General features: G+C 42.7%; 1 protein-coding gene across 1 annotated transcript in view; it reads left to right on the top strand.

Moving 5' to 3' along the window:
• Positions 1 to 12,846, top strand: part of ADCY8 (adenylate cyclase 8) — a 216,489-nt gene that overhangs the window by 148,330 nt on the left and 55,313 nt on the right. The window contains exon 10 of the mRNA XM_057735462.1: positions 11,864 to 12,065. Coding sequence (XP_057591445.1) covers positions 11,864 to 12,065 — 202 coding nt within the window. The remainder of the gene's footprint in view (positions 1 to 11,863; positions 12,066 to 12,846) is intronic.

Genomic DNA, 12,846 nt, shown 5'->3' with positions numbered 1-12,846 from the left:
AAAGTAGACACCATGCAAGAAAAGATGGGCAATGTATTCCATACCAACTGATGGAAACTCTAAGAAAAAGTCAAAAAGAAATGCCAGAACTCAAAAACACTGCAACAGAAATAATGAATGCCTTTGATGGGCTCACCAATAGATTCAACAAGACCAAGGAAAGAATTGGTGAGCTTGAATATAGGTCAATAGAAAATTCCCAAAGTGAAATACAAAGAGAAAAATGTAATTGAAAAAAATGAAGATCAAAGAATCCAAGAACTCTGGGACAATTTCAAAAGGTGTTACTTACACATAATTCAAATACCAGAAGGAGATGAAAGGATTGCTGAGCAGAAAAAATCTTTGAAGTAATAATGGCTGAAGATTTTGTAAAATGAATGACCAACACCAAATCACATAACCAAGAACCTCAGGGAACACCAAGCAGGATAAACACAATAAATAAATAACCAAAGGGACGTCCCTGGTGGCACAGTGGTTGGGAATCCGCCTGCCAATGCAGGGGACACGGGTTCGATCGCTGCCCCAGGAAGATACCACATGCCGTGGAGCAACTAAGCCCGTGTGCCACAACTATTGAGCCTGCACTCTAGAGCCTGTGAGCCACAACTATTGAGCCCTCATGCCACAACTACTGAAGCCCATGCACCTAGAGCCTATGCTCCGCAACAAGAGAGGGCACCACAATGAGGAGCCCCCGCACCACAATGAAGAATAGCCCCCACTCTGCTGCAACTAGAGAAAGCCCGTGTGCAGCAACCAATACAGCCAATAAAACAAATAAATAAATTTAAAAAAATAAAATAAAATAATACATAAATAACCAAACAAATAAATAACACACTTAAGTATGCCGTATTCAAGTTGCAGAAAACCAAAGACAAAGAGAAAATCTTAAGAGAAGATTGTCTATTGGTGGGGGGAGGGGCATTACTATTTACCTATAGAGGAACAGGAAGAATTACACTGTGCTTCTCATCAAAAATCGGGAAGCAAGAAGAGAATAGAGTGAAGTGTTTAAGGTGTTGAAAGAAAAAGCCACCCAACTAGAATTCTATATGTTTCAAAGTGAAAGAGAAATGAAGACTTTGTCAGACAAATAAAAACTGCATTTCCAGATGACCCTTCCCTGCAGGAAATGTTTAAAAAAAAAATTATTCAAACAAAAGGAAAATGATGTAGGTCAGAAACTTGATCTACACAGAGAAAGGAAAAGCATCAGAGAAGGAATAAACGAAGTTAAATAAAATGTTTTTTCTTTTTCTTAATTGATCGAAACGATAACTTTAAAGCAACAATATTAACAATGTATTTAGTAGTTATACATGTGGGTGAGTACAATGAATGACAGCAGTGTCATAAGGCATGTGAGGAAGGAATTGGGATGCTTTTATCTTAAGGTACCCGCGTTATACATGAAGCGCTACAGTGTAATTTGAAGGTAGACCTAGATTAATTTTAAAAGTATATTGTAAACTCTAGCGCAAACACTAAAACATTGTTAAAACGAATGAAATTGATATGCTAAGAAAGGAAACAAAATGAAATCATATAAAACACTCAATTAAAACCAGAGAGATGCAAAGGGAGGAAGGATATTATGTGGGGAGTGAGGAGGAAAAGTATTATTTCATAGACGAAGCCCAGGAGATGTTTTTAGGGTGGTGAAACTATTCAGTATGATACTGTAATGGTGTATACATGACGTTACGCATTTGTCAGATCCCAGAGAACTTTACAGCACAAAAAATGAACCTTAATGTATACAAATTTTTTTAATTATTTAGGAGTTCAAGGAACCCCATGATGAAATCAGACTGTGATAAAAGAACATAACTGTATGAAAAGTGTGAAACAACCTCACTGAAGGGGGTGAGGAGAAAAGGTGATTTTCTGTGTAGCTTTGGAGATGCGTGGACTCTTTAGGACTAAATGCAAAAAGAACTGTGCAGTTGCACTGTGGTTGTTAAAGGTGTTTCTCATGGAGGTATATGTGAACAGCTTGATCCACAGTGCATGTGCACTGTAATTGAACAATTAAATAAATGGATGACAGGTTGTGGGAGTCATGTTTCTTATTGTTGGTGTAGAAGGTTACAGATAAGCAAGGAGAAAAGGCTAGAATTATCCATATGGTAAAGGATCAGAGTTGGAAGCATTAGTATGAGTTTGTTTAGCTCACTATAGATATGGTTAGATATAGGATGTCTATATAAACACAGATGTGTTTATATACACAGATTAGGATACACGTATGTATGTCCTTACTCTGTCAGCTGAGAACACCCAGGAGCAGTGATGCCTCAGTCGTAATAGCCCATCAAGCAGTGGACACAACCGTGATCTTGATTTCTAATATCAACATCCAATACAAGGAACCAGGGCTCCTTGGAGAACTGGCTGATTCTAAGTCTGGGGTAGTAAATATACAAGATGAGCCTGGAGCAGCATTTAGGGCCAGAAAAGAAGAGAGTATCAAAACACACACATACACACACACACACACACACACACACACACAATGATGGAAATATTTCAAAGGGACACAGGAAAAGCTCCCAAGAACCAGAGCTGGAACAACTTGAGTAAGAAAATAAATAGAAGAGTATTGGATTATAACCCTAAATATTAAATAAATATCCATAAATTTATTTACTGATATAAATAAATGGTTGAATGAATAAATAAAAGGTGAAGAATAGATAAATTCCCCATGGGGAAAAATACAAATAATTTGTGTAGATACTCAGTCTGCAGTAAGGTGGAATTTAACTCCCCGCCCCTCAAGTGTGGCTATGCTGAAGGTGACATCCTGCCAAGGAGGACAGTGTGGATGGAGGAAAAATATAGAGAAACCTGGCAAACACTACCTTAGCCAGCTGATAATGGTTAACCTCAACAGGGATAAGTCATGTTGGTGAGCTGTGATGAGAGTGTCATAACCTCTGTGGTCTTCCTTCCAAAAACCCATGACCTAATCACAAGGAAACATCAGACACATTCCAGTCAGAGGACATTCTACAAAATACTTGACCAGTACTCCTCAAAACAGTCAGGGTCATTTAAAACAAAGGAAGTCTGAGAAACTTTCACAGCAAGAAGAGCCTAAGAAGTTACGACAACTAAGAGGAAGATGGTATCCTGGACTGGAAATATAAATGTGGGAAGTCCTAGAAGAAGTTTCCAACCCAGTAGACATGAACATAAGTAGTGTTCAGATTGTGGTCTTGAAGTAACATATCACAGTTGGTGTTTTTGTTTTCTTAATTTTGGAGATTTGTGTGATTCTGCAGCTGGGACAGGAAATGTGCAAGATAAGCCTGGAACCTCTTGTCCTACTAGAAAGCAATGAAGCCATCATGCTGGTTAGTCACCTTTAAAGGACTCAGAAACCAACTAAAGAAGCTTCCACTCCCCAAGATGGAATCATTTGAGCCCTAGTGTGGATCATTGTTAAAACAGTCAATCAAAAACCAGCAAAGGGGCTTCCCTGGTTGCACAGTGGTTAAGAATCTGCTTGCCAATGCAGGGGACACAGATACGATCCCTGGCTCAGGAAGATCCCACATGCCACGGAGAAAGTAATCCCATGTGCCACAACTACTGAGCCTGCGCTCTAGAGCCCAAGAGCCACAGCTACTGAGCCCGCGTGCCTAAAGCCCATGCTCTGCAACAAGAAAAGTCACCGCAATGAGAAACTCGTGCACCGCAACTAAGAGTAGACCCCACTTGCCACAACTAGAGAAAGCACGTGCACAGCAACGAAGACCCAAGGCGGCCAAAAATAAAAAATATATAAATAATAAAATAAACCTAAACAAAAAACCCAGCAAATATTTTAAACTTTATAAGTTTATAATGACCTTTTTAAGGATTGATAACCTTTGGTGGATGATAGAGAACTGATTTGTTATATCGGAAACTAGTGAAAAAAGGGAAAGAATTTTTTTTTCTGTCTTTCCTGCATGAACTGCAAGATCAGGTGAGTGGAAACATCATAAAATTACTCAAGCTAATACAATTTAAAGAAATTGCAGAATTAAAGTATTACCATTTTCCAAATCTCAATGAATTAATGGATCTAGGAATTAATAACACAAAAAGGAAAGAGGAGTGTATCTCCTGACGGAAGAACACAACAAGTCTATAGTCTTATCAAAGGGATCAAACCTAAGTCTGACCAGGCCTTTGAACCCAGTTCCCTATTTGCAAGAATCACAGGGGATGGAAGATATTGAATGAGTATACAAACATAAAATCCAGGATAAACAGCAAGTTACCACTAAATAGCACAGGGAATTATATTCAATACCCTGTGATAAATCATAACGGAAAAGAAAGTGAAAAAGAATATACATATACATACTTATAATATATAATATATATAATATATGTGTATATAATATATAAAACTGAGTTGTTTTGCTATTCAGCAGAAATTAACACAGCATTATAATCAACTATACTTCAATAAAATAAATTAAAAGGGAAAAAAAAGTAAAATCCAGCCAGTGGGAAAGACTACAGGTCAAGGTCACATACCCCTCAATAAATAAACTGTAAGGAAAGAGATATAAAGAGAGAACCTGTAGATTTTTTGTAAAGACTCAGAAGACAAATCAAACTTAGCAAAAAATGGGCAAGACTAAACTGTAGTGTCTGAAAATAGATGATAAAACTATAAAGAAACGGAAAGTGATTAACAGGGGATGGGAGAGACGATTATGCCTGGAACAGTAGTTGTGGATGGACTTTGAAAATGCCCAGCAAAGCTCTGTTTTGAGAACTGAGTGGCCTGTACTAAGGCAGACACTTTAAAATAATTAATTAAGCTATATTTACGTGGTTTTCTGTATTTATGGTTCATTTTACAATGTTTTAAAAAGTTTTAAATGAGAGAGAGAAGGAAGGCCCATGTACCTCTTCCAGATGGGGCTGGGAAACTTTGCCTATTGTGAGCCAGAGCTGTTCTAGATGCTGGGGTTGCATCACTGAACACAAAATCCAAAAAAAAAAAAAAAAAAAAAACAGACAAAACAACAGCAAAAACCACAACAAAAAACCCTTCCCCTCTGAGCCTTATCATCTAGTGGAAGGAGACAAATAATTAACATATATGCATCTGTCTAGATGTATATGCTAGAAATGTAGCTGCTTATATGCTATATATGTACATACATATGTAGATATGTCTATGGTATGCCTGTAGATATGTATGCACTATGCACGTAGATTTGTAGGTGCTATGACAGTGAATAAATCAGGACAGGTCACCAGGGAATGCCACAGGAGGATGGGTTTCCTGATACCCAAGAGCCATGTGGGGACTAGAGTCCTGAGAATAGAGTTGGTCTCAGGGTGGTGAGCTGTGAGTGTTCACGGGGGCTTGCCAGATTTACCCAAACTTCCTGGACTCCGCTCTTCACTCCGCCCAGTGCAGATGTGGATGTGGTCCTATCTGGCACGTGCTCTCTCTGGACCCCTGCAGCACAGGGTGTTGACATTGCCAACAAACGTCCTGTGAGCACTTACTACGTGCCTGTCTGTGCTGGACGCTGGAGATGTGGTCCCTGGCATCATACAGCTTACAGTCTACTTGGGGGAAAGACAGTGAGTTGAACAGCTCTAATACAGTGTGATGACTCATGATGGGGAATGCGTGAGGTGGGATGGGATGTGTAGGAGTGCGGTGAGGCAGAGGGATGAGGACAGCTTTCCCAGAGGAGGTAACAATCGTAGCCACCTCCTGAAGGATTCTCCCGGCCACGGGCGAGGACTGAGAAGGAGGGGAGGGGAAGGGCTAGAAATCGGGTATTCTGGAGGTGAGGGGTTTATAAGCCTTGAGGAGAAATTGTGACTGGTCTGCAGAGAAGACTTCGGGTTGAAGCATTTTAATCCAAGAAGTGACGTGATTGGATTGTGTTTAGCAGGGTTGCACTGGTGGATGCTAGGAAGGGAGCAGGTCTGGAGTTGCGAAGACCATATGGGAGGTAATTGCAAAGCTCCAGGCGAGAAACAATAGAGACAAGATAGCAGCAGTGGAGTGAACCAGAGAGGATGAATTTGCTCGATAATTAGGACAGAATGTCAACAGGTCCCAGGACTGACTGGGTGTTGGGGGGGGGGACAGGAGGAGGAGCCCGGGGTGGACCTGAGGATCTGCACTTGGCACTAGGACAGCAGAAGGGGTTGCCATGCCCCATCTTTCCCAGCTGGCCAGGGCAGGTTCCCTTCCCAGGAGGGATGACCAAGGAAGGTGAGCCACCTTGATGCCCAGTTCCTGGGTTCAGGGGGAAGAGATCTGGAACCTCATCTAGCAGCTGGCTGAAGTCTCTGACTCTGGGGCAGGAACTACAATACCAGCCAGCATCCCAACTTGCACAGTGAAGAGAAAAAACAGACAGTGAAGACAACTTCAAAGCTGAGCTCTGACCAGACAGCCCACACGTTGTGGGAATCGAGCAGCCCGTGGGCCCCAGACACAACCCAAGCTTTCTTCACTGTGAGCTCCTTTCCCCTCCAACTCACTTCGCTTCTGATTGATTCTCTGCGACTGAACAGATGGTAGGTGCCTTTCACTCGCATTTCTTCTGTCATGGACTTTTTAGCAGATGAGGCAATCTCTGCTCATATGACCACAGCTAATTCCCAGCCCCCAAAGCAAAAATTGATGGACCCTGGCAAAGAAAGACAGTGCTTGCCCGGCTCTTTCCTTTCATTTCCACATCCGTGCAGCTGTTCCTCTCCAAGAAGTGGAAACTGAGGAAAGATCAGAAAATACCTTTTGAAATGATAGAACAGTGTATCTAAGTCTGCATGTATGGCAATGAGAGAGAGGCGGGAGAGGGAAGGAAGAAAAGAAGGAGGGAGGGAAGAGGTAGGAGGGAAAGGGGAAAAGAGAGCGAGAACAAGGAAGAGAGGGTGGATAGAGAGGAAAGAAAGAAAGAGGCACTGGATCTTAGTACTTCCTATGCATCTTGCTAGCTCTGTGTGTGTACTTGACCTCTCTGAAGCCTCAGTTTTCTCATCCGTAAAATGAGAATAGCAATGCCAACTTCCCAGGGTTGCTGCAAGAATCAAATGAGCCATTCCCATTTTGGTAAATTCTGGTTCCCTTTCCCTTCCTGAGTCACTGTATTTTCATCTAATGAAGGGGCTACAAATACTGATCTCTCTGGGTTGCTACGAGGATCAAATGCACTTTTGGACTTGTAGGCTTTTTGCAGATTCTAAAAGGTGATACCAATGTCATCTTTCAGTCTGCGTTTCTGTTTCTTATTGCACTACAAGCTGCTATAGGTTATTCACTAATCCCCCCTGATCCCTGCTTCCCCAGCAAACCTCCAGTCATGACACCAACCCAGACCCTGTTTTAAAGACATACTGCAGAGGGTAAATTAGCACTTAATGTCTAGAAATGATTTGGATAGAGCCGTTTGCAAATCCCTTGTCATTCTTTTTCAGACTCGATTTCAGAAATGAGAGGTTTCCTTGCCTCTTACGCACACCAACAATGCAAAAGCAAATTCAGAATCCCTGGATGCCTGAGTAGCTCTGTAATTAGATAAAAATTACAGTCCAATGTTATAATGTTATATGCATGGGGAAATAAATGAACGCTGAAGAGCTGCTGCAGAGATTTCCAGAGAAATTTTATACGTAGTGCCAGTACCTTGCTTAGAAAGACTGTCTTGTAATTAATACTCTTCCCATAGATCTTTAAAATGCCTTTAGTTTCCAGATTTTCACCATGAATAGAGAAAGAAAGTGAATGTTTCTTTGAGTTCTTGTTATGTGCTAAGCATTGTATTGCTTTATTACTTTAACCTCAGAGCCTCCTTTAAGGGGTGGACTTAAAAATCCCAGATTTGCAGATTAAAATAAGATTCTCAGAAGAATTAGTTACCTTGCCAAAGGTGTGTTACTGGTTATGTTTCAGAGCTACAAGTTCAAACACATAAGGCTTTGGTCTTGCCTGCCTTTCATGTCCTGCCCATCAGGACTTCCTGGGGCGACCTGGACTTCCTTGCTTAAAGGAGGAGATGGTCTGGCCAAGGGGAAGAGATGGCCAAGCCTCTTCCCACAGGGAAAGTCAAGGCTCTAGCTTCCAGACCATCCCAGTGGATCCAGAAGGAAGAGAGGACAAGCATCTGAACTTCACATAAACACTGACCTTTAAGAGCAACCCTGCCCTCCAGGAAGACCAGGTCCACTGAACACCCCACAAGGACACTGACCAGTAGGGTTGGCCCGTCCTCCTTCTTGAAAAGGTTGCAGCAGGAGGGCAGGCAGAGGGGCTGGGAGTGTGGATGGGAATACAGCCTATGAAGGCTGTTGAGAAGAGAAACAATCTTCTCTCCCCACAAAAAGCAAAAGCCAGTGAGTATTCATTGAGCACTTTCTGTGTACTTCGCCTTATGCCAGGTGTCTTGGAAGAATCCAAAGAAAAACTGAGCCTTGTAGGATGACCAGGACGCTCCCCCGGAGAGTGAGAAAGTACAGAGGCAGGAGTAGCACAGCATTTAGGGCATGCCCTTGAGGAGTGCCCATCGTGTGCAGAGAGGTGGAGAAAGAGAAAAGGCAGCAGTGAGAACCAAGGTCAGCCCTGCCAGGCCAGTACGCCCTGCGGAGGTCTGTGGATTACCTGGATGGCAGCCGTGACCATGCAAGAGTTTGAGTCTCCTGCTGGGCAGCTTTCAGACCAGCCTTTGCCTGATTTGCTTCTGCCTTCGCTTTGGAAAAAGATATTTGTATTCTCAATGGCTGCTTCACAGTATTGAGATGCATCAGCCTTGGAACTGGCCCCTTCTCTCCTGGGAGCACCTGACAAAGCGATCCACTTGCATTCTCCGTCATCTGCCTCCCCTGGGTGCCCAGGAATAATGGTGTGTTGTCAGGGAGCGTTTTTCCAACCTGTTTGGGGGGAAGTTTCCCATCTGTGTAGAGCCCTCTGGGAAGCCACTGCTGCACAGACCTTCTGTTCTTATCTAAGCCTCCTGCAGAGGTTTCCTGTCAAGCGGATTCATAAAATCCAAACTGTGCAAGTATTAAACACAATAACAAAACAAACAAACAAATAAACACCCTCCAACAGTGATAGCCGGGCTGCAGAAGAAGTCACTCTCCAGCCTTCATGATGCTTGGCCATGCAGAGGAAATTGACAGTCTTGGTTATTCCCTCCTTGTAAATGTCTTTACCCCCAGCTGGCATGATGCCTTGTACCCTGGCTCTCCTGTGTATTTGGCTACATTTCGTAAAATCTCTTTGTTGCCTTCTCTTCTTCCAGCCCATTGGCTTCTCCCATAAGCGTCATCTTTGGTCCTCTATTTCAACAACTCTGCACACCCTCTTCGGGCAGTTTCCTCCATTCTCAGATTTTTCAACCACCACCTATTCACTCCAGAGTTAGAGTTCTACAACCATCCCACAGACATCTAGATGCCTCCAGCTGGAGGATCCACAAGCACCCAAAATTCAACTTGCCCAGAATCAAGTTCATCACCTTTTACCTCTATAGACTAGCTTCTCTTCCTGCACTTACCCGGGTAAGATGGTGAAAACATTCATGTTGCTCATAATGACTTACCTCTTCCAAAAGCCCCCCTACGCACACATATAAAACACTTATTAACACCTCCGCATGGTTCCTTGAACTTCCCAGTTATTAGTGCTGTTACCCTATGTCGCTTCCTTGTTAACTCAGGCCTCAACTATTTAAACCTTCTAAACACTTTCTCTCCTCTTCAGTCCCACCATCTCCCACTGCAGTTGTCTTTCATGTTCACAGATATGATCATGTCTTTCCCTGATTAAACATCTTAAATATCAGTGCATTGCCAATAGGCAGAGCTGTCTTGCACAGCATTTATTGGACCACTTCCTCTCCGGTCCCAAAGTCTCACCACCTGGCTTATTGAAAAACTCTAATCACACTGGCCACTCCCATTTTTCTGATACTTTGCTCACATTCCCCAATCTTTCCTCCCCGAAATCCTTCTCTTCAGCATCCAAGACCTAACTCAAATGTCATCTCTTCCATGAAGCTTTCCTTGATTTCCTTTCCTATTTTCTAAATGATGTTTATAACCTTTTATACATCATAATATATTATGTAATAATTCATCACTGTATATCCATATTCCCCTCTAGATTATGATCTCCTAGAAGATGGGCAAGATGTGTCTCTGGTCCTAGTACCCCTGATGCTTACCTGGGAAGAAAGCTTGTTGAATGAATAAATATCACAATGAAACCACAGAAACAAAAAAGATTGCTCTAAACATGGGTGATACATTACTCACCACAATGATTAGAATAGCAGATGGCAAAGCAGAGTGAACTTTAAATCCTAGCTCTCTTACCAACTCAGTAACCCTGGGAAGTTGCCACTCTGAGCCTTAAATATTCGCATGAAAAAAGAGATCAAAGGACTCATTAAGGGGACTTCCCTGGTGGCGCAGTGGTTAAGAATCTGCCTGCCAGTGCAGGGGACATGGTTCAATCCCTGGTCTGGGAAGATCCCACACACCACGGAGCAACTAAGCCCATGTGCCACAAGTACTGAGCCTAAGCACCACAACTACTGTGGCTCACACACCTAGAGCCCATGCTCCACAAAAGGAGAAGCCACCTCAATAAGAAGCCCATGCACCGTAACAAAGAGTAGCCCCTGCTTGCCGCAACTAGGGAAGGTCCGAGCAGCAACGAAGACCCAAGGCAGCCAATAAACTAATTAATTAATTTTTTTAAAAAAGGACCTCTTAGCTTTGTTCTGAGGAATGGAAATGAGGTATTAGTTATAAAGTGCTTAGCACTGTACCTAGCACATAATCAGAGCTCAACACAGTACTTATACTTGTGTTATTAATAATAAATAAGGAAATTCAGGCAAGAGAATAAGAAGAGGTAGTGTTAGAAGAAGGTGGGTTCAACTTCATTCACTAAATGCACGTTTATTGAGTTCAAGTCAACATATTAAAGCCAAATGAGTGAACCTCACTCTATAGAGGAAGGAACGGGTATAAAATCTCCCACCACATCCATCGAGGCACCATTTAACATGCAGCAGTCCTTTGGCTAAAATAGAGGGAGAGAAACGAGAGATGCCAGCAGAGGGCACAAGTGGCTGGACAGATAACAAGGGATAAATTCCCAGGGAGAATCCTGGTGATAAGTTGGCTGGTAAGGAGAGGAAGAAGATGCCTCCAGAGATGGGGTTTTAGATCACCGCCTGACAACCAACAGAGGTGCCCAATAGGCAAGAGCTACCATGGGACAGAGCTTTGAAGCTTGAGATGTGTAGTTGGGAGTGATGAAACCTTGGGCAAGTATGAGTTCTATATAACCATGTCCTACACGGCACATAGAATATTCTATGTAAACCATGATCATCACTAACCAAACTGAGTAACTTGGAGAGGTGCCAAGTTCAGTTCTTGGCATCAGAGCAGCCAAGAGGGAAAATGTTTCCTAAAACCCACCTTGAAGGGGAAAGGGCATGTGGGTCTCTCCCACAGCCAGAATACTGAGATAAAATCCCAGTGGTGTGTTGCCTTGGCAGCAGTTGCCTAGTGAGAAAAAGAAATGATAAAAGAAGTGGGGGGAAAAATGGGCAGAAAATAGATCAAGCCAAATCTTTGATGTTCATTGCAAAGTTTCTCAGTAAATATTCCAGGGATGGATGTAATTGTTTTTGAAAGTCTTATGTCAATAGCCGTTTTCTTGAACAAACAGGACTTTAGAGGAATTATTGAGTGCAAGTGGGGAAGGGCGATCATGACCATGACTGCCAGAGTTGCTCAGTGAGGGGGGAGCACACAATTAATGCCACGTGACCCAACGTTCTATGTTTGCCTGCAGGGTGATGCCAATGGCTATCCAGTTTTCCATCCTTATTATGCTGCACTCGGCTCTGGTCCTCATCACCACAGCAGAGGATTATAAGTGTTTGCCCCTGGTCCTTCGGAAAACTTGCTGTTGGATCAACGAGACCTATTTGGCCAGGAACGTCATCATCTTTGCATCCATCTTGATTAATTTCCTGGGCGCCATCCTAAATATCGTAAGCATCCCGAGCCCTTCGGTATCTAGTATGTAGTCAGGAGTTAAGAGTTTACAGAACCTGCAGCTTCTTACATTGCCTTCTTTGGTACTAGTTACCTTCATGTGCCTGGTCCAGCCCCAAGTTCAGGGTTAAAGAAGGAAGATGTGGCTGTACTGTCAGAACTGCATTTTACTGGTGGAAAATTGTCTTTTTCCCAGTGGTGGAGGTTATTTGCTCTAAAGGAGCTCCAAATGCCCTTAAGTTTCTGTACTTTCAGTGGCCAGTCAATTATACTTGTAAATAAGAGTTCGTGCTTATTAAGTTCCCACCTGCCATGTGCCACGCACTGAAGGAGGAGCTGTACATGTTTTGCATATTTAATCCTCACATAAACCCCGTGAGGTAAGTCTCATTATCCCCACTTTATGGCTGAGGAAACTGAGGCTCAGAGACATGAAATAACTTGCTAATAAGGTCTGTCTGACTCCATGACTCACGCTCATTCTCGTATGCCAAAGTGTATCTCTGGGAGTGGGAGCGGGGGAATGGAACTAAATAGCTGTCATTTATTGAGCACCTACTGTGTGCCACAGGTAGGTATTATTGTTCCCATGTAACGGATGAGGAAACTGCATTTCAGGAAGGTTGAGCATCTTGCCTATGACGTTCTAAGAGTTCATCGAACTCGGATGAATCTCCAACTGCCATATTTATCACTGTTTTTAATTTGGTGACCCATGCTTGAATGATTTCACTTTCTCTCTAGAATGGTAACATGGTAGCTATAGGCATTTTCTGT

This window comes from Hippopotamus amphibius, chromosome 5 (assembly GCF_030028045.1).
Source record: "Hippopotamus amphibius kiboko isolate mHipAmp2 chromosome 5, mHipAmp2.hap2, whole genome shotgun sequence".
Classification (NCBI taxonomy): Eukaryota; Metazoa; Chordata; class Mammalia; order Artiodactyla; family Hippopotamidae; genus Hippopotamus; species Hippopotamus amphibius.
This window is presented reverse-complemented; position numbering and strand designations above follow the sequence as displayed.